Source organism: Limanda limanda, chromosome 8 (genome assembly GCF_963576545.1).
Source record: "Limanda limanda chromosome 8, fLimLim1.1, whole genome shotgun sequence".
NCBI classification, from domain to species: Eukaryota; Metazoa; Chordata; class Actinopteri; order Pleuronectiformes; family Pleuronectidae; genus Limanda; species Limanda limanda.
The window spans coordinates 29,542,794-29,565,685 of record NC_083643.1 but is presented as its reverse complement, the minus strand read 5'-3'; the positions used below and the strand labels follow the sequence as shown (position 1 = coordinate 29,565,685).

The 22,892-nt window shown below is 39.1% G+C and overlaps 1 protein-coding gene across 1 annotated transcript in view; it reads left to right on the top strand.

The window, feature by feature from the left end:
- The window catches only part of LOC133009767 (NT-3 growth factor receptor-like), a 108,177-nt gene extending 85,690 nt beyond the window's left edge, over window positions 1-22,487 (top strand). The window contains exons 14-18 of the mRNA XM_061077301.1: window positions 1,125-1,255; window positions 6,129-6,301; window positions 10,809-11,052; window positions 13,313-13,471; window positions 22,302-22,487. Coding sequence (XP_060933284.1) covers window positions 1,125-1,255; window positions 6,129-6,301; window positions 10,809-11,052; window positions 13,313-13,471; window positions 22,302-22,487 — 893 coding nt within the window. The remainder of the gene's footprint in view (window positions 1-1,124; window positions 1,256-6,128; window positions 6,302-10,808; window positions 11,053-13,312; window positions 13,472-22,301) is intronic.
- The last annotated feature ends 405 nt before the right edge of the window (window positions 22,488-22,892 follow it).

Below are 22,892 nucleotides of genomic sequence, written 5' to 3'. Positions count from 1 at the left end.
AGTTTTAGTTTATTAACGAACTACTAACAAAAGTAATTGTACTTGTTAATCATTCAGTTCAGCTGCATGTTACCACCTGTACTGTTAACCCAAATGGGCGCTCACTTCAAGCAAGGCGAAACATACTAGTCACACTGGTGAAAAAATTGAGCAAAAAGCATATTACATTGCATATGAAGTATTTAACAGGCAACACACTTATCATCTTGTGTTTTCACGTCACAAGCTTAAGCTTATTGAATCAATGTGAAATTTCTTGATAGAATTCAAGTTACAGTTTTATGTGTGGAAAGTAAAGTCAAATTAACATATGGGGTTGGATTCATATAGAGGGTGGGTGTCATACACACCCTCATCATTCTGTCTCATTTAATTCCTCCTGAGGTTAGTCGGTCACTAACTGACCTGCCTGCCAGCGTGTACCCTGCCCATGCACTTATGTTGCATGATCAGTCTTCACAGCCAGACAGGCACAAACTGCTGAATCAGAGATGATAGCTTTTAGCGTGTTGTGTGTGTCATGTGTTTTGGGGGGCAGTTGATGGGACGTATTGGTTGCATATTTTTTTGTTAAGTGTAGCCTACACTAGCTCACTATTTAGCGATGCTTTAGGGTGGTGTAAATCAGTCTCCTATAAATAGCCCAGATGCTGCAAATTGCAAAATAATTGACCAGGCAAAAAAATGTCATTATGTCATTATGGTTAAAGGGACTGTGCATCAGAATAAAACACTTCCACTTTAAGCCAGAAGGGGTTAAACTAAGACATACCTTTTTACAATTTGTTGTATTTGTATCCACAAAATCTAAAAAAAATGGCAGTATGTTTTTCAATGTTTTTTGGTACAGAATATATTGTAGTTTGTAATTAAACAGATTTTTCTTAACATATTAAATTATTATGTTGAAGTTAGTTCTAGTTCTAACTTTTGACAAGATTTGTAACTTGGCTGAATGGAGCTTTAAACAAAATGAGAAACAAACACAACACACCGACCACCAGACAGTTTGAGGGATCATAAGTAGTGTGAAGGCGTAATAGAAATTTTTATTGTTATTATGTTGTGGTAGCATTAAACAAAGATTGTAATGGCAGTCTACCCAAACTCTCTCTTTCTTGCAGACGTTCAGCATATTAAACGACGGGACATTATCTTGAAAAGAGAGCTGGGAGAGGGAGCCTTCGGCAAAGTCTTCCTGGCTGATTGTTACAACTTGAGTCTTACCAAGGATAAGATGCTGGTAGCTATAAAGGTAAGAGACAGACGATGTGTATGTGTGTCAGTGTTAATTTCGTTGACGATAACGATAACGAAAAATATTCGTTAACGCCCCTTTTCCCATGACTAAGACGAGACGAAGACGTAACGAAATGGATCTTTGAAAATAAAAACTATGACGAAATCTATTTTAATTTTCGTTAACGAGACGAGACGAAACGAAAATGTTGGGGGTTGACTAAGTCACAACAATTTTTAAAAACATTTCTCGTTTCAGGCCGTCATGAAGTACCCGGAGCGGCGAGTGTGTGTGTCTGTCTGTGTGTGCGTGTGTGTGTGTGTGCTCCGGTCCCGCTGCTCCGCCCCCGCGCACTCGCTCAGAGAGACAGTGAGATCAGAGCTCGTTCACATGAAGCAGGCCGCTCCCTGACTCACCGGCTGCTTCTTAACTATGGAAACAGTGAAAACACAGAGTTTCTCTGGTCTCAGCTGATCAGAGATCAGCGCCGCAGCTTCTGGATCAGAGCAGAGGCTGCAGTTGGTTTCTACCGAGCTTCAGTTTCCTCCTCCGGTCTGATCTGCTTTCACTTTTTGTTTTCACTTTTCGCCAACTCCAACTAAAATATATAGGCTGCAGCTATATGTTTTTATTTATTTCAAAATAGGGTACTTCTTATTTCATACATTTCCCACAAATATGGGGATGACTCAAATAACCCTACATAGTTCTGCGTTTAATTTATTTCAAAGTAGGCCTACACTTGCCTGTGTATTTTATCTTCTCTTCATAAGCATTTGGTGTTTACCTTTGTTGTAACAGTTTTCTTTATTGTTGTTCTATAATTTCATAAATGCAATAATCTACAGATTAGTATAGTATAACTTTATATAAAATTTTATCAGCTTTGTTATCAAATATGTTTTGCGGCTCCAGACACATTTTATTTGGGGGAAGAGGGGGCAAAATGGCTCTTTTGATAGTAAAGGTTGCCGACCCCTGCTATAGACCTATAGGAGGGACATCTAATGGACAACCTAAGTACTGAAAGCTAGACTAGTACGCAGTTGTAGACACAACACAGGGGGTCCCTGGACCTGAGAAGGGAAGATAAGGAGTTTAATGTGGCTATAAAATGTGACTAAAACTAGACTAAAATGTAATTCGTTTTCTTCGACTAAAACTAGACTAAAATGTAATTTTTTTTCGTCGACTAAAACTAGACTAAAATGTAATTTGTTTTCGTCGACTAAAACTAGACTAAAACTAAGAAGGATAAAAATGACTAAAACTAGACTAAAACTAATATGCATTTTCGTCAAAAGACTAAGACTAAATCAAAAATAGCTGCCAAAATTAACACTGATGTGTGTGTCCTTGCATTTTACATTACATTATATATCATTTAGCTGACACTTTTACCCGAGACGACTTACAATAACTGCATTCAACCATGAGGTTACAAACCCAGAACAGCAAGAATCATGTAAGTACATTAGCTTTTAAAAGCCAAAAGGGGACTTCCAATTATGGTGGCCACGTAAGAAGACGTGTCTCACAGAGCTCTGCTTTAGCTAATACAATCCCTACTAAAAATACTCTAATTTGCAACAAAATGTTCCCAACACAGTGTTGATGTGGATATTGTAATGTCGAAGGCTGGAAAAGTAAAGAAAATAGCGAAGAGAACAGAGTTTTCATCAAGATTTGAGGTTCAGTAGGTTATTTCTATATTGCAAGGTAATCTAATACTCTTTGTTGAACATATCTCAAGGAGTAAATCTTAATTTTGTTTCTTGGAACTGCAGGGGTCTGCAAAAGTTAAGAAGAGTTGAACAAGTTATGAATAAAATAAAGGATATGAACTCTCAAATAGTATTTTAACAAGAAACTCATCTTTAAGAGGAGGACAACAAACAGATTAGGAGGAGGTGGCAGGGTAGTGTATTCACAGCATCATTTTCATCCCAGGATAGAGGAGTAATTATTCTTGTTTACAAAACAGTCCCACTTCAAGTGAAGAATGTAATTACAGATAGAATGGGATGATATTTAATAGTCCAAGGTACTCTATTATCAGAAAATGTTAATTCATTAGACTTGTATCGTCCCAACATAGAGGATCCTAACTTTTTTGAACACCTGTTTCTTACTCTTTCAAAACTTGTGGGCCAATACATAATACCAAGGGACTTCCGTTTGAAGTGAGGGTCTGAAAAATCTCCGTTTGGAGGGGTATAGAGCCATACCCCTCTTTCCCAACAGCAGGTATTGGGACACCCTACCCCTATACGTGAACGCTCAAAACAAAGGGGTAGGGCCAAGGGGTTAAATGGGATTGGGCCTAATTGTACATTAAACCCCAGTATGGATAGATCCACAGGACTAGATCTATCCCATAACAGCTGTAGAACATTAATAAATAATTTTTGTAAAGAATTACGGCTGTTAGATATATGGAGAGAATTGAAACCACATGCCTACTCTTGTTACTCTCACATATTCAAGTCATACTCTGGAATATATTACTGTTTGATTTCCTGAGAATTGTGGTCCAAAATTCATAACTGCTACAATGCTAATATTGTGATCTTGGATCATGCGCCATGTTGTTGAGTATATGTGGATACAAAATTGACAAAAGACCCACCTAAATGGCATTTTGCTTAATAAGCCATAACTGCTTAATGGAATCATGATATCCCTGTCCCAGTGGCACAGCTCAGCCATGGTAGCTTAGCTGTGAGTGTAGAATTACATTCATAACTCCAAGGTTTCTCACAGTAAAGCTGGGGCAAAAAGCTAATACTATCCAAGGTAACTATCTTGTCAGATAATGTTTCTCTGAGGTGTTAAGGGCCAAGTAAATAATAACTTCAACTAGGGCTACGTTGTAGCACTTGCGGGCCCGAGCACCTGCACGTTGAAGCCTGTTGCAGTCGGGGGAGAGACCGGTCGATGACCAAGCGTACGTCTCCGCGTTGGATGCGTTTTCCTCTCTCTGGCAACGATAAAAGCTTCACTTCCTGTAGCCACCAGGGGGCGCTGTGATTTAAAGTCATGATTTCTGTGTAGATGTTATCAGGCTGGGACTCTAGTCTTACATGTCTAGTTTGGACTCAATTGGACAATAAACGCTTCACTTCCTGTAGCCACCAGGGGGCGCTGTGATTTCAAGTCATAATTTCTGTGTAGATGTCATTAGGTCGGGACCCTAGTCTTACATGTCTAGTTTGGACTCAATTGGACAATAAACGCTTCAGTTCCTGTAGCCACCAGGGGGCGCTGTGATTTAAAGTCATGATTTCTGTGTAGATGTCTTCAGGCCGGGACTCTTGTCTTACATGTCTAGTTTGGACTCGATTGGACAATATATGTCCGAGATACAGAATCATGTGTTTTGATGGCGTTTAATCAAACTTCGACGCCACGGTCACACGGCTTTAAAACCATATATATCTTCGGGGGGGGGGCTGTTGATACACACATGTAGTTTGAGTGAGATAGAACCATGAACACTGAAGTAACAACATTTTTCGTGTTTCACGGCGAGTTGATGAACTTTGACGCCACGCCACAGTCACACGGTATGACGAAAAAACAATCCCTAAATCAGATTTTATCTCCCTCTTGTTGTGATGACACTCATCTGAATTTAAAGATGAACTGATGAAAGCCCTGGGACAAGTACATCAAAGTAAAAATGGGGAATATGGTCAAAATGGCCACTAAATTCAAAATGGCGGACTTCCTGTTTGATCTAACATTGATCCAAGAGACTTATTTGTTTGTTATGAAAAGACACATGCCATAATTGATTTTTGTACATGTCGGTCAATCGTAGTGCCGGGGCTGCCCTTCAGGGGGCGCTAGTCAGTTTTTTTGCCACGCCCATTTCTTAAAACCATATGAATATCTTCGGGGGGGGGATGTTAACACACACATGTAGTTTGAGTGAGATGGAACCATGAACACGGAAGTTACAGCAATTTCGTGTGTCATGGCGAAAAATGTGGAATATGGCCAAAATGGCCACTAAATCCAAAATGGCGGCCATCCTGTTGCGTTTTTTATAATGCACTGAGAGACTTTTTTGTGCATCTGGTCATGATACACCACCTCCTTCATTTCCGGTAGGATCGGTGAAAGCCAACTGAGGGGGCTTTCTGTAGGTGGCGCTGTTGAGCCATTTTGCCACGCCCATTTCAAATTACTCCAGAATACAATTACTTTTTTGGGCTTCGTACTTCCTGCAAACTTTGGTCGGAATTTGAGCATGTCTAGGCCCTTAAAAAGACCAAAAAGGGAAATAATAATAATAATAAGAAAAATCCTTACAATTTCAATAGGGCCTCTCACCATTCGGTGCTCGGGCCCTAATTATTGTCTGAAATTAGGAGTTAAAAATCATAGGCCATCCAGTCTAAAAGACATTTATTTATGATGTAAAAGAACGCATGTTTAAAGAGAACAGTACAGAACCAAGTGGAGTAATTTTAGAATTAACAAATTGGAATCTACAGAAATTAAATATATAATAATCCAAGTGTTTTCACTAGGGTGTAATCATCTAAATTGTACCAATTGTTTTCTTTACCCTAAAATGGACTCTTTATATTCAAAAACTTTATATTTATATCAGGAGAAGGTCCTCTATACGGAGGCCGCCATGTTTTTTTCTACAGTAGTCCAATCTAGGTCTGATCTATAGGTCTTTGTTAAAGAGAAAAAATAATCTACAGAAACATTATAAATGCAGACTATGCTTTTAAGCACAAGGGGATGTTTCCACGGCTACAGCAGGAGTACCACTGTAGTATCGATACAGGAAGGACATGATGGATACCAACCCTTGATTCAGTCATGAATTGCTTATGTTATCTTTCTTTCTCCCTTTATCTCTCTCCAGACTCTGAAGGATCCAACTCTTGCAGCTAGGAAAGATTTTCAGCGTGAGGCTGAGTTGCTGACGAACCTCCAGCATGACCACATTGTAAAGTTCTATGGAGTGTGTGTGGACGGAGACCCACTCATCATGGTCTTTGAGTACATGAAGCATGGAGATCTCAATAAGTTTCTCAGGTGAGTTCAGCAGACAACCAGAGCAACAACAGTTGGTGGAGGAGGAGGGGAGCAGATTTGTAGTGGAATGTTGACGGAAAAGTCTTTTCTCAGTATGCCCAACAGATGAAGGCAAAAATATCCAATGTAAACTAGCATTTGCTCTGTTCTTTCACAGAAGACTTACACAAGAGTATCTCTCTTTGAACATTTCAATTCAATTCAATTTCAAAGTAAGAAAACATCTTCATCAATTTCACAACACAACACATTACTAGCCTGGGTGCCAGACGAACTTAGCCCCGCCCACAAAATGTTTTGGTCGGGACGTTTGGTCTAAAGTTGCTCCGTTGGCGAGAAATTATCTCCGAACAGAAGCTGTTCGGACCAATCAAATTGTCAGGGCGGGCTTTATACAATGATGGACAGATGATCAACAGTTACGTCATCAATCACGTCATTTTTTCTTTATACTACATGATAGAATTTCTTGTCCAGTGTCAACACAGTCTGACAATTATCACTGATTAGCAATTACATCAGTTTTTGTTTTATAATTTTTCTGTGTGGTATTTCACAAATAAAATCCCCCTCAGCATGTTTGTGGACAAAAATGTCCTCTCCATAACCCTGCTCTAAAGTATTATAAATATTGTTTATTTTTTTACTTTCAAATACTTTTAAAACTATTATCAGACCTGATCATAAAATAAAGACCCTTCAATGTTTGTTTACATAATACAACCACCGTTTCATATAAAAAACAATCAAGGTACCAATAAAATTGCTAAGCATTAAAAAAATAAAGCATTATTTTCCATCAATCAATACAATTTTATTTATGTATATAATCCATATTCAAAATTAATAATTTGTCTCATAGGGCTTTAACAAGGTGTGAAATCCTCTGCCCTTAACCCTCAACAAGAGTAAGGAAAACCTACAAAAAATAATGTAGAAACCTCAGAGAGAGCCACATGTGAGGGATCCCTGTCCCTGGAAGGACAGATGTGCAATAGATGTCAAGTGTAAAAAAGAACATCATCAAAATAAGGGTTTTAGCAGCATTGATAAGATTAACCATTTTGATAATGAATTATTGTCAGTAATGGTAGAGTATATGAGTAGGTGTATTGTTTATTAGGCAGTCTTAATAATAATCAGAAATAATAGTCCACGGTCAGCTTCCACCATCCTCAGAATCCACTACCAGAATCAAATGCCACCATAATCCACAATCCATCTTCATGATCCACTGACTCTATCGGGATCCACAATCCTGATTCACCATCAGCTGCCAACAAGATACAGAATCCGCCAGTATGATCACCAGCCGCCAACACAATCCACCAATATGATCACTCATTCGCGATCCACCGTCGTAATCCATGATGTGGCCGCAACTCCGCAAACGATAAGGCACAAGGACTCCAGGGGAAAAATCAAGTCAGTAAAGTGTCTTGATTCAACATTAATGTGATAATGAGGGAGAAGAGGAAAAAGAAGCTATGTGTGTCATTTGTCTCCCGACATTCTAGACCTATAGCAGTATAACTAAGAGTTGGTCCAAGACAAACCTGAGTCAACTCTAACTACAACTACCTACTGTACCATAAAGTAAGCTTATTCTTAAACGTACAGATGGTATCTGCCTCCCGAACTGCAATGATTGGGAGATGATTCCATAGAAGACGAGCTTGATACTGTAGCTTAAAGCTCTGTCTCCTACTCTAACCCTAACCCCGTACTTTTAGAGACTTTATGGAGAATGAGTAAGCCTGAATTCTTGAAGTGCAGCGCACCTAGTGGGGTGATATGTGATATGAGCTCTTTAAGGTATGATGGTCTCCTATTATTAAGGGCCTTGTAGGTAAAGAGTAGAATTTTTTAATTATATTCTAAATTTAACCGGAAGACAGTGTAGTGAAGCTAATGCAGGAGAAATGTCATCTCTTTTCGTAGTTCTTGTCAGGTAACGTGCTGCAGCATTTTGGACAAGCTGCAGAGTCTTTAACGACTTACTGCTGGGGCCTGCTAATAAGGAATTACAATAATCAAGTCTGTATGTAACAAAGTCGTTTTTCTGCATCTTTTTGAGGGAGGAAATGTCTTATTTTCTTGTCTTATGTTACCTAAGTGAAAGAATCCAGTCCTAGAAATATGTTTTAAGTGAGAATCAAAGGACAAATCAGATCAACGATCCCTCCCCTGGGAGGGAGTTTCATTGGAAGCAAGGGCAATGTCCTGCAGTGCAGCTATATCATTAGATAATTAATATCTAAGTTGATTAGGGCCAAGTATTAGAACCTCAGTTTTATCTGAGTTTAATAAGAGAAAAGTGTGGGTCATTCAGGTTTTTATGTCCTTGAGACATGCTTGAAGTTTACTTAATTCATTACACTGTTCTGGTTTTATTAATAGGTATAACTGGGTGTCGTCTGCATAGCAGTGGGAATTTACAATGTGTCCTGATAATGTTTCCTTGTAGAAGCATATATAATTGAATAAAATTGGGTCGAGCACAGAACCCTGAGGAGCACCGTGGTTAACTTTGGTGCGCACTGATTACTCATCAGTAATCAATTTGAAAAATTGAATTTAAACTAGGGTTAAATATTGCCTTGAATGCCAATTAACTGTTCTAGATTCTGTAATAAAATATGATGATCAATATTGTTGAATGCTGCACTAAGAACAGGATGGGGACAGAGACAAACCCTTGATCTAAAGCTTTTTGAATGCCATTAGTATTGAGCTCTAAACCCCAACTGACCGATATCCAACCAATAACCAATATCCAACCTCCCCTTCCTCCGGAGGTTGGATTCGCCATTCAGATGGTTCAGACTGGGGATCGAACCGCCGACCTTGAGGTTGGAGGACGACCACTCTACCCCTCAGCCACAGCTTCTCTCTGATCACGCCGCCCGTGATCAGAGAGAAGCTGTATAAATAATTGGTAGGATTCTCGATTTTTGTGCTTGATATATTAGCATCAATTGAGGGCAGGAGATGTTAGATTTTAATCTTATTGTTGGAATTATCATTGAAGAACTTCATAAAGATATTGCTATTCAGGGATGTGTGACTCCCTGTCAGTGTGGCTACAGTGCTGAAGAGAAACCTGGGGTTATTTTTAGGGATGGGGGGAAAAATCGATTCAGTTACAAATCGTGATTCTTGTGAATGACGATTTTAAATAGCCATGCTGCCTCCCAAATCGATTTTTTTTTAAAGTTTTTTTTAAAGCATATTTATTGGTTTATACGGGGGGGATATATGGGGGGAGCAATGTTGACCAGCTCTTGTTTTTGCACAAGAATCTAAGCATACCCAAGCACTAGCTTTGTATCGCCTACATGCAAACAACAATAGCCTACTTTTTGTTTATTTCAAAGTTTATACTTTAAGTAAACTTTTATCCATTCTATTTAATTTACCTTTTATTTATTGTTTAAAAGTAGTGGTGGCTTACATTTCTTAATCTGTCAATTTGTGTGCAGTTGACAGGGGCTATACAATAATAGGGAACATTTTTATTTTTATTTTCTCCATTGGCTGCCCGGCAGTCATTAAGTTAATGTTAATATTTGAAGTAAAGCTTGTAAAGCTCTAAGTGAATTTGACTGTGTTGTATTTGAAGGTATAATTCAACATTTTTCCATGGTCCAGTATTTAAAAAAAAAAAAAAAGAAATCCCAGGAAATATCGAATCGCAATACTTACAGAATCGCAATACACACAGAATCGCAATACATATGGTATCGCCACCTAAGTATCGTGATAGTATCCTATCGGGAGGTCCCTGCCGATTCCCGTCCCTAGTTGTTTTTATGTTCTTCTTTTAATGAGAGCAGTGGAGCAAGAGGGAGGGAGAGCAGTCATAGCTAATAAATAAGCCTGTTACCCTACGAGGGTGAGCTCAAACGGAGATGTCTGCTGAAACGCAGATGAAAAACACAGGGTTACTAGAGCACCAGAGAGTAGGGAGTGATATATGTGAATGTGTCACTATAGATCGGCGATTAGCCGTAGTACTATAGAAAACGTCAGCATTAGCAGAAGAGTTAAAGTTAAATGATTATCTCAGACCTCTAAATTCTTAATTAGCTTTCATTAGGTCTTTGAAAAGTGTAGGAATTTTAGCAAATTTCCCTGAAAACATTTAAATAAAAACATTAAACCGATCCCAAAAAGTTTGATCATTACTTTACATAGAAGGTCAAGTCCTTAAGAATTATAGAGAAACCCAACGGTTCCCACAATGAGCAAGCACTTTGGCGAAAGTGGGGCCAGTCTAACCTTAAATGTAGAGATGGTGTCTGCCTCCAGAACCCAGAGTAGTAGCTGGTTCCACAGGAGAGTAAGCTGTTATATGTGTTTTAAAATAGTAAGCATAATTTAAAGTAAACCCAATTCAAACTTAATGGGCCACAACATTCAAAACCAGCAGTATGGCCTTTTAAAACAAAAATGTCGAAAAACATTACACTGACTGATGATTCTGACTGTGTAACTTCCTCCTTAGAGCCCATGGGCCAGACGCCATTATTCTGGTGGATGGACAACCTCTACAGACCAACGGAGAGCTGGGTCTGTCACAAATGCTTCACATAGCGAGTCAGATTGCAGCTGGAATTATCTACTTGGCATCTCAACACTTTGTGCACCGTGATCTGGCAACCAGGAACTGCCTGGTTGGGAATGGCATGCTGGTGAAGATAGGAGATTTTGGCATGTCCAGAGACATTTACAGCACAGATTATTACAGGGTGAGTATCTCGCTGCTGCATCCCATCGTTGTTTGTTTTACCAATATTTGAAATTGTTCAGTTTTTCATGGAGTAACTCACACTACCTCACAATACAATGTCACAGTACTGTATAGAATAAAGTGGTAAATATAACGGGCAAATGTTTTAGGGAAGTTGCTTAGCACATACTCCTAAAATTGAAACACTTTTGACATGTATTGACCGCCTTCCCCAGCATACTTAACCTCAGGGCCAAGTGTTAAAGGATAGTTCAATGTATTTATTTAGACGGAAGTAGCGATGCTACCGGCCACCCTGCATGTACCCAGTGAGCGAAAGCTTCTGTGTGTGAACATGATAGCGGCTCCAGTGGAGGATTCCAGGAGTCAAATTTGAATGTCGGGGCATAGGGACGGTTGGATGAAATCAACAGGAACAGACAATGCTGCTGGAGCATCTCCTGGCCCAATCAGGGCCAGCTGCTGTTCCTGCATCTCTGCTGATGTTGACGCTCTCCCCAGCTGCCAGTCCCACGTGGACTGGGGCGATGACACCTGGTCCTGTCCCCAGGACGGTTGAGGTCGACGCCTGGTCCTGTCCCCGGATTGGCTAGTCATCATCTTGGGGCAGCAAATCTTTGTGGTCCTTGAACACTTGTTTCCTCCTAAACCCAACCATTTGCATAGTCCCTTTGGAATAGCAATTGGACTAATCCCACTTTGAACTGGACGTGTCGTACTGATACTTCAGACCCTGTCATAAATTTTTTATTCATACACTTATAACCTACACTCATAGGGCATCATTCACTAATATGTGAAATGTTCTTACTCTCTGCAGAAAATAAGCGTGTACGCAAAATTACCGCCGGATTCATGACACGTGCGCACCAGCTGATTTTGTTCTCACCAACATGCGTATGTTTGTGAATCAGAATCCATCTAAATTGACGCATATCTGCTTTCTGCAATTAGAATACTGCCACGCCTCTATTTCGCCATATAGGGACATCCGTTTGTCATGAAGCGATGCGCTGAAGAGACAAGTTGAAGTGAGAAGAGAGAATAAGAATTTCACAGCAAAAATTGAAACATTTGTGTCGGAGGTGAAAGACACAAAAGGAACACTTCTCTGTAACGTGTCCTCCAGAGTGACGATGTTTAAAATTAAACCTGGGCTGTAATAACTGAAGAGACGAATACTGTGTCCTTGACAGAGCTGAGCACTAGAGCTGTGGACATTTCTTTTCGATGCATTGCGACGGGGACGTGGACTCCACTGAATAATTATAACACCTCTGCTCCAGGATCAGGACAGACGCTCATTAAAGGTCCAGTCATCCTATATTCTGTCGGAGTCTGCTTCCCGCCTCAATATTTTGTAATATCACAAATCCAATTCTGTTCTGAATTCATAGTTTTATTATATTTTATAATTAAATTAATAAAAACAAGTATTGATAATTGGGAGGATGAGAAAATCACAGTTCAAATCCATTCACTATAAGACTTATAATTGTTTATGGCATACACACACACACAAACACACATACACAGTGCAGCACCTAAGCCTCCCGCAAACCTGGGTAAATCCCTGTAACTTTCTTTAAACCAGTGGACAGAAGTACAATTCTCCCATGACAAAAGCAAGACATACAGAAATTAGTGTTTTCCTCAAGCAGCATCACCGTGGTTGACAGAAGTTGCCTAACGTTAAAAACCCCAACAGTGCATGTTCATACGTCTCAGACGGTTCTGTGCAACTGTGGTGTCCGTGTGTGACCGCAGTTGCGGAACACGGGGAGAGGGCACGTTAGGATGAGCTCACAATTTATTACGACACGTACAGTGCTGATATTTAATTTGTGTTTGTTTGATTCACTTTAGAGATTATGAGACACACGTTTGAACCTGCTACACAACACGAGACGTGACGTGACGTGCAGTCAGGAAATCAGGCTTAAAGTGAGCGGAACGATCCTGAGACATGATCTAACATCATCGATTAATAACTAAATGGGGACAGAGACGAACACACAAACACACCTGCAGACAGAAGATTTGTCCTGCAGATTACGACTTTAAACTGTGTTTTAACTTAATTGTGGCAGAAGAAGTGATGCCCCATTTATCCAGAAACATAAATATGAATTCAGCAGGTTTTTATAGAGATGACGCGGATGAAAGGGTGTACATTTCATCGTTTTTCATACATTTGTTCAATTCATTAGTAAATTAAATTATTGCTGTCTATCTACTAATTCTGTGTTTGTGTTCAGGTGGGAGGTCACACCATGCTGCCTATCCGCTGGATGCCCCCCGAGAGCATCATGTACAGGAAGTTCACCACGGAGAGTGATGTATGGAGCTTTGGAGTCATTCTGTGGGAGATCTTCACTTACGGCAAACAGCCTTGGTTCCAGCTCGCCAATAATGAAGTACATATTAATTTTAATTAATGGCATGAAGAGGCATTTTGATTTCATTGTTCACTTTTACATGCTGAGATTGAACATTTAATTTCATTTCATTTAACACTCTTTCAACAAGTGGCTGCAGGCCTTTAACTTTGTGTCCGTTCTTAGCTAAATTCCTTTCTTCAATTCTTTTTTTTTGATGGTAAGTACTTCATTAAATCAAATCAAGAAAAGCAGTTAAGCTAGACCACCTGACAAAATCCGAATTCCAAGAAACTTATTTAGTTGGAGACTTCAAACATCAGTTGGGAGACATGCCATACGGCTACATTAAAGCAACATTATTTGGTAATGCTCTCCCCTTTGAGCCTCTTCTCTTTTTACTGGGTGGAAAGGAGTTCTGATGAGAGGATTCACACAAGGAACAATAACAATTTTCACTCTTAAGTCTTCAAAAACAGGTGTTAAACCAGTGATGCCTCTTTTTTCAATGGATAATGATGTTTACAAGGCTTATATTCAAATTTGCTTCTTTTCATTACGCCTACATTCTACATTGATGACAGTCCTCTGGCATAGTATTAACATGAAATAAACCATATCTGGTTGTTACAGTTGATTGCTAAAATGCATTTCCTAAAACTTCTTCTCCTTATCTCAAAATAGTAAACACATGTCCAAAAATTACAAGCTACACTGACAAAACCTTTGACTTGTGTAGCAAATAAAACTGCAATCACATAACACACAAAACAATACTCGTAGACAGCTGTTGCTGAGGGGTATAGCAGTCGTCCTCGCCCCAGGAGGTCAGCTGTTTGATCCCAGTCTTCCCCATCTACATGCCGAAGGCAAGATGCTGAACCCCGAATTGCCCCTCATAGAAAAAGTGCTGCTAATAGTGCACTGTATGAATGTGTGAGGGAATGGGTGAATGGCAAACTGTACTGTTTAGCGCTTTGACTGGTCTTCAAGACTAGAAAGGTGCTATATAAATACCATCCATTTACTTGGCAATTATTACACACTACACAAATAAATGCAAAGTACTAAACTCTGGGCGTAACAAAGAAAAAATCATTACCAAAAATATTTAATGTATGTAAAAATGCACAATATGACTTTGAAATAAGCAAATTGATATTGATTAAGAATGCTTAATTCTTTACATCTCAACATCATGCCTCTGGGCCGGGTCAGACAACAGGACTTCATCTACATCACAGGCAATCCTCTCACTTGCTAAAGATTAAGGAAAGAATCATTGAAGTGCCGAATCCAGCCTTGATCAGATCCAGATGGAATAGATCCAATAGAGCAGTGGTCCCCAACCTTTTTTGCGCTACGGACCGGTCGGATGTCAGACAATATTTTCACGGACCGGCCATTTCACGGAGCCTCACTACGGACGCCCTCTGGTACGGCCTCTGGTGACATCGGTAGTTTTTTATTTATTTAACGAAATTAACGAATTGTTAATATGCGGCCTCAAATTAATTATTTCGTAGCAAGTTACCAGCAAGACGGAGAAGGACGGATACCAAAGCTCCATCACGCACACGCTGCGCTTCTGTGCGCTTTGGAGAGTTTTTTGTTATTTAAAATAAAAAATGTATTCAATAATTAAAAGAAATTCCACTGATGTCACTACAGATATGATGTTGGAAATGGCAACAGAGTTTCTAGTGCTGTTGTGGTTTTTGTTTAGCAAAAAAGTCACGTGACCGAGACAAGCATCTTGACATACGTAAAGCATGAGTCATAACGGAGAGGATCCGGTCATTTTTCAAAAAAATAAAACACCATTTTATTTTGAATCAAATAATAAGTAAGTCGTTTATTCTTTCTTTGCGGCCCGGTACCAAATGACCCACAGCCCGGGGGTTGGGGACCACTGCAATAGAGGATCACATGCTGCATCCATTGACTTGAGGAGATTTTCTTGGTTATAGGGGTTTTGCGGTCATACACTTACAACCGCCATGCCGAGAAAATTCTTCTAAGGTTTAGGAAGAGTATGGTCGAAATCAAACATTGACAAAATGCTGGTTATTGATGAACCATTCACGTATTCTTTCACCACAATGAAACCTAATGTTCCAAATGTAACATTAACAGGATGCTCTTCTTGCCCATGTCTGAGCAAATTATCCCGTAGACCCTAATAAATATTGATGAATTTTAGTTTTATATGGTCCTTAAGTAACATGATTTAAAAGGTGTGCGTTAAATTTTGAATGGTTGTGTGTTAACTAGGGTTGTAACAGTACACAAAAACCACGGTTCGGTACGCACTTTGGTTAGGTTTTCAGTATGGCACAGCAGTAGTAAGAAACAGAACATTAAACTGATTATTTAGTTTTATTAAACCCTGGTTATGTATGGCTGCTTCTTTTTTACCTAAATATTTTCAAAAAGTCTAATAAGGGGCCAGATACTAAGACTAGAGTTCTTTTCCAACACGTTAGTTATATATGTATATATATTTAATTACTCCCATTCAATGCTTTACTTTGTTCAGAGGCTTGTAATGTTACCCAAACCAATCCCCCAGCAAACACAAAGCATGCAATCATCCAACATGCACTGCACACATTCAGTAGAAATTCATCCATTCTCTGCGCACCATTGTGTTCATCATATCTAGCAAACTGATCATGCATCAGATATGTTCTTATTTGAATTTTTTTTGTTTTTAGAAGGGTATTGCATTTAGATTTAGATAACGATCTTCTCCAGGAGTTTTGCTAAATATGGAAGTTTAACATGTTTAAGTTTAAGTCCTGGTTTCTTTAAAAGGGGTTGGATAATAGCATTTTTTTTTTTATTTGGCCCAGTCCCAGAGGAGAGGGAGCTATTTAAAATGTTCAGTATTAAAGGACACACTGTATTAAAAACTTGAAGAGTGTCAAGGGGGCTGGATGAGGAGTTTTTATTTTTTGTCTTTATTGAGCAGTGTAGGCTGGGAGATTGGAATAAACACAGTGAAGCAAATATTGGGCCTAGTTGGTACAGAAACTGATGGAGGATCCACGGGTGTGATAATACTCTTGACAGATGGTGGAGATTTTTGGGGTTAAAGAAGTTAAAAAAACTCATTGCAGGCTTAAGGAGTAACCTCAGAGGGGATAGGGGGAGCATCAGTGGCACGAATTACAATGTTAACAAGCACCTTGGGGTACGAAGCATTTGATTCAATAAGATAAGTATTGTTTTCATTTAGCCAAGGCTGAGATAGGTGCCTAATTTTTCTCATCTAAAATTGTGCAATTTCATCCAGCATGGAATTGCAGGCAGAATTAAGACGTGTTAGCTGCTCATCAACTGATGCTACAGGCTTGATATGGATAGAGTTAAAAGTTTTACTAAAGGAATTGGCAAAGGTATAACTTAAACTCTAGACTGAGACTGAGTAGGAGAGAGCTATTAGTACCAGGGGATAAAACAAAATCAAAACATAAGCAATAGTGATCCAAAATACAAGGATTAAAACATGTCACATCAGATAATGTAAAACCAGGTTAAAACAAGATCAAGAGTGTGGCCCAGACAATGTGTTGGTCCAGTTTGAGAGAGAGAAAGATTGAAAGAGTCATTCAGGGAAAGAAATTCTGCACCTTAACTGTTAGAGCAGCAGACATGAATATTAAAATCACCTATGATTAAAAGCCTGTCATATCTGGGTAATATTATTAACTTCAGAAAATTCATCAATAAAACCAGGCAGTGATTTTGGGCCTCTGTAGATTAGAAGACACAGGCATTGGGTATTCTCCTTGAAATTCAAAGAAAGAGCCTTGAATGAAGTAAATGTTCCTCAGTCAATATTGGAAATATTGACATGACTTCCTAAAATAGCAGCTAACACTCCCCCTATCTAGTAGTCTAAGCTGGTAAAAGAAAGAGTAGCCAGGGGGAGAGGCTTCAATAAGAGGAGCACAATCTTCAGGTTGCACCCACATTCTGTGACAGAATAAATTCATTACACAATTTTGTCAGAGATCTTACATTCAATAAACCTGGTTTGAAAATGTGAGGAAGTCTGGAGTTGGTTTGGAGGAGGATGGCAGGCATTGTAGATAAGATTGGACAGTGTGACTGTACAAGGAGAGAGGTAGCTAGATGAATACCTGTTACTTCTATCATTGATTATAACATGGATGGCTTGTTTAAAATCACATGTGTGTAGGTGAAATAGGTGAAAGAGGATCAGGTCTTACAGATGACATAATAAGAATAAGTGAGTCAGTGCTAAAAACTGAACCAGAACCAGCAGGAGCCACAATGTCAGGGACAGGGCTGTTGGATAAAAAATGATGATGCTGGTCAGGGTCTTGCTGAGGGGACCATCAATTTAGGCTAAGAGCAATGACATTTATTAAGTTGATAATCAGTTTGCCCACACCATTACTGTTTGAATGTGACCCATCAATCCCACTTAGTCCAAAAATAATCAAAATTGCTTATAAAACCTAGTCCAATGGCATTTGTGAAATTCTGCATCCACATGTGCAGGCTAAAAGGACTGTGAGCCTTAATTCATATTGGGAAGTGGGCCAGACAGTACACACCTTCCTCCTAGGCTTTCGATTGTGTAGACGAGGGACTCAAGATCATAATGAAGTTTGGTGGATTGTTTTGGCATGACGTCATTGGTACCCGTGTGCAAAAGCACGGTGTGGACATTGAGCAGAGCAGGTGTCAGTTCTATAAAATCTGCCGTTTTGCCACCAAAAAGACAGTAGGTGATGGTGCCTGGGAGATCAACCAACCTAACAGTTGAGTCACATATAAAAAATGATTTCTGGTGGACTGTCACCACTGTATGCAGAGATTTTAGATGAGAGAAGTGACTGAAAGCCGTTAGCGATGGTAGCTGTGAGACCAGTGTTGCCAACTCCTCAGTAAGGAAAGTAGCTATTGGCTGATCGAAAAGTCGCTAGAAGTCGCTAAATGACGTCATCGCCTAATTTGCATAATTGTAATGGTCGCTGTAGGACGTACAAAAAGTGAGAAAAAAATATCCTAAATATGTTTAGAACTACAAATGAGCTTTCTTCTACGGAAGTGTATTGCATTAACTTAAAAAACTAAATTATGTTTTTTTTGAGATAATTATAGGTTCTCAATAAAATAAAATAAAAAACAACTTTTGTTTTTCAAGTGAATGCAACACGCTTCCGTATTCTTCTGTTGATTCTTGTTTTTTATTTGTTATCTTGCCATTGAAATAGGCCATCACATCTCAAAATAACTTCATGACTTAATGCTGTGTCTAGACCCACATACAAAATCAATTTTGTACTATATTGTTAAATGTTAAAATATCAAATTTAATCAAAAGGGTGTTAAGTGGGGTGGAATTGCTGGCTCTACGTCCAACCTTCCTCCTTTATCCGGGCTTGGCACCGGCAAAAGGACGCGGGAGCTTGGCTCTCCTCTCTCTCTCTCTGCTCTGCCTGCAAGGCTACTGGGAGACTGACCGCCTGTGAGTGCTCCGGGACGGCGGGGGGGCTCACGGCGGCACCCGCTGCTCGTTGAGGACAGTAACTGCAGAACGATACGTGCTTTCACGTCAGACTCCAAAACTCAAGAAAGTCTCCAATAACACCAGAAAAAGTCGCTAGATTTGTCGCTAGTAGCTTTTGACAAAAAAAGTCGCCATGAGGCTTTGGAAAGTCGCCAGATTTAGCGACAAAGTCGCCAAGTTGGCAACACTGTGTGCGACAGGAGCTGATTAGGGCAGTTTCACCTGGAGAGTTTACATCATCACTGGACACAGCGGTGGCCCGAGCACCATTTGGCCCGGGATTCAGTGTCTGGAAGTCAACAGCAGCTTAACTGATAAGGAACTTAAGAGTACGCTGAGGCTAAAGATAAATTTGACTGGCTACTGGCTTGAATGGCAGTAATATGAAAGCTCAGTAGATCAGACGCCATTACCACTATGCTTTTTTCAGTGTTGGGCAAGTAACTGAAAATTAGTAATTAGTTACAGTTACTTCTTTTAAAGGTAATTTAATTACTTCACCAGTTAATGTATATCAAAAGTAATTAGTTACTAGGGAAAGTAAATTTTAAGTTACTTTCTGTTACATGATTTTATTTTATTTTTAAACGGTTCCGGTAGAGTCGCGGACATCCTGTGATGACGACAACGGTGCTACGGAAAAGGTTTATGTTTTTAGCGACCCTCCGAAGAAGCACTATTTCTTACGGTGTCAACGGTTGTTTTAAGGTGTTTCTAAGTTGTTCAAAGTTTTATTAAGGTGTACGGTGTTACAAGGACGGCTCAAATAAACGACCAGAACATCAGTTTAAGTCTCAACCATCTTTCGGGGGATCTGCTTCACCTGTCTTCCTGTCTGCAAGTGTTCATTTTTCACAAAAGATAGTAACGCGAGTAACAAACTCATTTCAATTTCAGTAATTGTAACTGCGTTACTTGATTTAAAAAAATACTTTGTTACATGCTCGTTACTGCTAAAAGTAGTGGAATTACAGTAACGCGTTACTCTGAACACTGGCCTTTTTAAACAAACCCTTTTCGAATGAAGGACAAGATGGAGAATATGTAATGTATGTTACGGCGCACTAATTAATGCCTACCGCCAGTTAATGTAGTAGGATGTTAGTGAACACCAGCAGATGTTCAGGACTTATTCTTAGTTGTGTACCTGCAGAAAAGACCACATTTAATTAATCACATTTCTCAGAATGTAACTACATTTAAAAAAAATACACTTCACAAACCATAATTAATCCATCTACCTAATGCAGATATCATCTTCATTCTTGACATATTTGTTCTTTTAAAGGTCCAAAAAGAGGCAGTGTTCAATTTGGACAGGCAACACATTCAAAAGTAATAAAATATCTATAAACAGGCAAAGTGAGTGAGTGAGGAGCAAATACTGACAAATGTCATCTTCATCTGTGGTTTAAGACTACAGTGGTCAGTGCCAATGACCAGATCTGTGCAGCAAAAGAAACACAAGGGAGTTTCATTCCCAGCATATACCTAAGAGCTACAGGTTAAAAGAAGCATAACTCTTTAAAGCCTTCACTAAGAAAATTGCAAAAATATAAACTTAACACATTTGGGCCAGAAAAGGTGAACTATGCAATCTAGCCTCCGGTAACAAGTGAAGACAAGTTAAAAGCAGCCAAAAATTGCTCCTCAACTGAGGCAGGGGAAACATATATAGTGGCTTATCAAGCCACTCAAACACAAAAGGGGGATATAGTGAGACATACTAACATTGAAAACAAACTACAGCCACAACATAACACCTAAGGAAAAAAATTTAAACATAAATATCAATAAGTAGTCAAAGATTAACAACTAAAAATCTGAATAAGGAAATAGTGCCCCTCCCCATGATTACGAGTGACATGGTGCAGTCCAATTAGTGCTAAAAGCCATTTAAGGTTGTCTGCTGCAGCTGGGCTTCTTTTTGATAGCTGGCAGACAACTCCAGCAGCAACCCCCAGGAACTGGTAGCTCAAAGAAAACTTGATTAATTATCACAGAAAAAAGATATAAATAAGTTTAGTATGTTGTATGAAACCAAAATCTACCTGTCCAATTATTTCTCTGTAACGTGCATGTGCAAAGAGAAACCAACTATGCAAATTAAAGAAAGGTTACTAGTCCAGGCAAAGTAACTAATTTTGGAGCCAAAAATCGTATTAATTGTAAAATAATTTTTTTCAGCATAGATCATTTCTATGAGGTGTCCAGAAGAACATACTAAAAGTCCTAAGAAATCCTAGTTGAGGAAATATGTTTAATTCTCATCAATCCGAGATGTGTGCCGATAAGGCCAGGCAACAACACACTCCAATGGAGCTATTTTTTTCCTTCCAAGCCAGGCAGTTTTCAGGTTAGAGGCCAGTCTAAAGGCAGCTTTGCCATCACCCATTGGCAGTAGGATGATTGGATGAAGATTGGGCCGATGTATTTGTCATACATATGAATGGTGTTTCTGCCTATGCAAATTAGGACATATTCAATAAGTGTGGAGCTCATGTGCATATTCAAATTCATTTCAAAAGAAACTTGCAATACAAAAAAAGTTACTTTTCATGTATACTTTTACTATGTTTTATCGTGGTAGGAGTAAAGAAAATAATTAAGCCTATTTGGGTGTATTTTGGGACTATTCGATTAGTGTATAGCTCATTTGCATATTAAAATTCATTTTCAAAGAAACTTGTAATACAAACAATGTTACTTTTCATGGGATCTTTAATTGTGTAGTTTCATTTTGATAGGAGTAAAGGAAAAATATAGCCCTCTGACCCCCTTGTGTAAGGAACATTAGAAAAGATTGTTTACCATGTGCAACATTATTTATATAGCTGCATAATTAAAGACAACAAATACAGCTCAGTAATAAGAATCGACTTTGCTTGGCTCTGGGCCTGCGCCACCCTCGACAAACAATTTTCAAAAACAATACAATACAACATTTAAAACAACACGATGGCATTTCTTGAAATGACTAAACACATATCACAAAATACTACAATATTTTACAAAGTACAGCAACGCACAATGACATTTGACGAGACACATTTTACAAGACAAAGGTAAGTATTGGCATGCTGAATAGGAGAAATGGGGACTGAACCACCAACATTTTGGTTAGTGGATGATGCACCATATCTTCTGATGAACAGCCCCACATCAATAATACATTTCACAAAACACAGCGGCATTTCATGTGATGTAATTCTGAATATGTTTTCAACATATGACTTTAAATGTTATGTACACAAAAATAAAGCTTTTCTCAAACCAGACAAGTCACTGTCTTGTTAATCATGTGTCTCTTTGTCTCCCCAGGTGATAGAGTGTATTACTCAGGGGAGGGCACTTGAGTGCCCCTGGCTGTGTCCCAAGGAAATCTACGATATTATGCTGGGCTGCTGGCAGAGGGAGCCACAACAGCGCTTCCACATTAAGGACATTCAGAAGATGCTCATAACTTTAATGAAGGCCACACCAGTCTATCTGGATATACTAGGATAGGAAAGGATAAAAGGAGTTTTTCAGCTTGGACTCAATCCAAATTACGTTAATAGAAACCAGAAAACTGGATCAGAGGTAAATTGATTGATTTGGAGCCACAATTTGCCGTGGATTCACACCATAGCCTCTGATGGAACAATGTAAATCAGAATTATTATCTTGTATCCAATTACCTAACCTTTGAAGATTAGAATTCCTTAAAGTGGAGTAATGTGTGTTGTAATTAACAGGATTGCACAGCACTGCATTACAATATAAAGTAAATGAACAGCAAATGGCTTTGGCCTACCTTCCATGACTGGCTGCGGACTTCTATTGTCAGGTCTTGCCCCTTTTCAAAAGAACTACAAGGACTATGTAGTATAGATTGCATCAAACTGTAATTAACTGGATTAACCTAATTGT